The following is a 3320-nucleotide window of genomic DNA, read 5'->3' on the forward strand; positions in this document are numbered from 1 at the left end:
TCTCTCTCTCTCTCTCTCTCTCTCTCTCTCTCTCTCTTTTAAAAGCGCTCAAGGGGAAGAAAAGCTAGCGGAAGAGTAAAGGAGAGAGGGACCATGCCCAGGAGAAAAGGACGAGTGGTGACGAACACTGAAGGAGAAAAATATAAAGAATATTCACGCAACTTGAAGGAAAAGGTGAAGGAGTGAAGGGAAAATGATTAAGAAAATAAGAGGAAGGAGAAACAACAATAAGAAGGAAATATTGAAAGGTGTCAAATAAATGAAAAAAAAACAAATATGAAAGCAACTCAAAATGAATAATAGATTTAAAAAGTCAGAAAGGTTAGGAAAAAAGAAAGTAATGGCCGGAACGAAAAATGGAAACGTGTCAGTCGAACAAAAGAACAGACATGTGAACAACTCAACATGAAACTTAATTAGAAGAGTGAAAGTCAGAAACACTAAGAGGAAAAAGAGGAAAAAATGATAAGAATGAAATCAGAAAAGAGTCAATAAGTGTGTGAATAATTAAACAAAGAAATGGAATAATGAAATATAAGTAAATACAAGATGAACACACAATAAATATTAGGGAGATGTGAAAACGAGGGAGTATTTTCAGGTCCAGCGTCATTACATACTCGTTTTGTTATAATTATGTGTTCTCCATATTTGTTAGGCTAGTGTCACACATTCACGATCTTGACTCGACGTTAGAAAATGTCACGCTGCCAGACGTACGTTAAAATCATCGTAAATAGATCCTCTAAAATGTCGATCATTGCCGACGTCGAAACGACGTTGTCGAGACGTTACTGAGATGGACATCCAACGGTGGTGGTTTACTGCCGACGGTGGCAGGTGTCGGGAAGGGCGCTGAGTGTTTAGAAATTTCCAAAAGTGTCGGCGTGTGACCTGACGTCGGGAGGCGTCGGGAGTCAAGATCGTGAATGTGTGACACTGGCCTTGGTTGTCTTTGGTGCATGTGTTCCTCATAACAGATTATACCACACAGTGTTTGGCTGGTGTGTGTTGAGGCTTTGTTCCCTTTTTCCTTACTATGCAAAGAAGAGAAGTTGTTGCTCGCTCTCAGCATCAATTCTGTTGATCAAATGTAAAAGGAATACAGAGGTGATTTTTAGGAAACTATTTCCCGGTGCTGCTCTGAAGTCATGACCTTTTTCATTTCATTTCAAAGTGTTGCCTTTGGCCCCTCATTTGGTGTTCACTGCGTAATGGTTTGCTTTCCAGGAACAGCTGCATTGCATGTTTAAACAGGAAAATGGGATGATTAACAAAATTAAAGTACATAAGATTAATGGAAATTTTTGGATAACTTTCAAGAGCGTTTATAATTTGGGTTTTATATATATATATATATATATATATATATATATATATATATATATATATATATATATATAGATATATATATATATATATATATATATATATATATATATATATATATATATATATATATATAAAAGCCTGAATAGGTTATAGTATATGTGTACTGTTTTAGGGCCCTACACTGTGTGTGGAGGATATTATCAACGGCATCCCGAGTAACGACAGCAGCACCCAGCCGGTGGCCACACAAGCTGCACGCAAGATGCTCTCAGCCCGCCCCTAGATGCCACCCCGGATGCCGGCCTGGTGCACCCCCTTGTACGCCTCCTGGAGAGGGCAGACAAGTGAGTGTGGGCTGAGTGCTGTAACCAGAGGCCAGGGTTCAGGATGTCTATTTATCCTTTTTATAAATGAAACTTTCAAGAGAGGAATACCAAGGCTTCTCAAACTGAAACTGATCATTCTTTTGACATGTATTATGTCCATAAGAGCAGCAGTTGTGTTCACTTATTAATTTGTTTCGCTCTTTAGCTGCCTCCTTTAGTTTATAAGTAAACTGTAAACTGAATTACAAAATGGTTTGTACAAATTGGCGACCATTACTGTTACGTGTAAGATTACTTCACGACGAACGTGTGGAGATGCGCGTTATCTGATGGCTGCCCAGCGCCCTGCCGCAGCCCCGCCCTGCACGTTCTATACTGTTCTTTCTGACCCATTCATAAATAATAGCAAGGTTAAGCATTCTGTGGCATCCAGCCCTGAGTTGTATCGTTCCTGCTGTGAGGGTCTCGCGTTGAAAAACGTGAAGGGGAACATGAAGTCTTAAGATGAAGAGAAGGAGGTAGAAAAGTGTGTTGCTTCTTGATAGAATCTTCCTGCTTTGTTTTTATGTTGTATGAACAAATGATTAGTTTGAAGTTTGTTCCTCCATGTAATCCACGGTGTTTGCCTCCCCAACAGCCTCGGGTGCTGTCGTGTCGTTCGTCAAGCTGCTCCGCTCGCCGCACACCAACGTGGCATGCAGAGCAAGCCGTGTGGGCGCCGGGAAACACTGCTGGCGATGGCCCCAAACTCAAAGACTTCGTCACTAAGGCTGGCATTGTACAACCTCTTCTGGAACTCATTAGACCAGACACAGAGGAAAGTTCATGAGGATGATTTCTTACATTTTATAATGGGATGCTCTACCATTCAGTGATGTATTCTTTCTTCACTTCAAAACTCAAGCACAAAGTGCAACAGTAAACAAATGTTTATAAGAGAAAGCAAAAAAAGAATAAACTGTCTTCAGTATCTTCAGTCCTGTAGCATCACTGCATCATAATGAATGTATTGCTGAGTGTAGATACACAGGTCTTTGTTGAGCAGGCATGAAAAGGCGGCACCAGGTGGAAGGCCACAGCCACAGACGGCAGGCCAGTGCTGGTACACAATACGGTGATGGAGGCAGTGGTAGTGAACAGGGTGATAACTGGTTGGCTGCTGGAAGGTGTTTGAAGGATGGGTACTTTGAATTATGAGGAACTAATAGAGTAATGTAAAAACTAGATCTCAATTCTCAGGTCTGAGGACATGTATCTTAACATAAATTCCTTAGTCATTCATTCATTATTGTCTTAGAAGACACAACAAAACCCGGTGAGGTGATGCCCCACCCGGACCGCTTCCTGCATGCATCAGTTATTTGTGTGTCATACCAGTGGGAGTGTAAAACAGTCACCAAAAGTATTGTAGGTTAACATGGCTCGTTAATATTCACCCAGCAAAGGGTTTAAATGTGTTCATCTTCTCAGACTGCCGAGATCAACGAGGTGGACCGCCTGGGCCAGATGACTGAGGAGTGCGGCGGACTGGACAAGACTGAGGACTGCAGCACCACGACAACGAGGCCGTGTACGAGAAGGCCCTGGATGGATATCATCGAGAAGTGTTCCGGCGAGGAGGAGGGCCCCGAGGTGAGCAGCACCACCAGTGGCCAGGCGTAC

At 42.1% G+C, this 3320-nt stretch overlaps 1 protein-coding gene across 1 annotated transcript in view; it reads left to right on the forward strand.

Annotated features, from left to right (window-relative positions):
• Nucleotides 1-799: 799 nt before the first annotated feature.
• LOC126981179 (uncharacterized) overlaps nucleotides 800-3320 on the forward strand; it is a 3244-nt gene continuing 723 nt past the window's right edge. The window contains exons 1-3 of the mRNA XM_050831894.1: nucleotides 800-813; nucleotides 1505-1676; nucleotides 3129-3320. The exon at nucleotides 3129-3320 is cut by the window's right edge and continues 723 nt beyond it. Coding sequence (XP_050687851.1) covers nucleotides 800-813; nucleotides 1505-1676; nucleotides 3129-3320 — 378 coding nt within the window. The remainder of the gene's footprint in view (nucleotides 814-1504; nucleotides 1677-3128) is intronic.

The sequence above is a fragment of the Eriocheir sinensis genome, chromosome 47 (genome assembly GCF_024679095.1).
Source record: "Eriocheir sinensis breed Jianghai 21 chromosome 47, ASM2467909v1, whole genome shotgun sequence".
NCBI lineage: Eukaryota > Metazoa > Arthropoda > Malacostraca > Decapoda > Varunidae > Eriocheir > Eriocheir sinensis.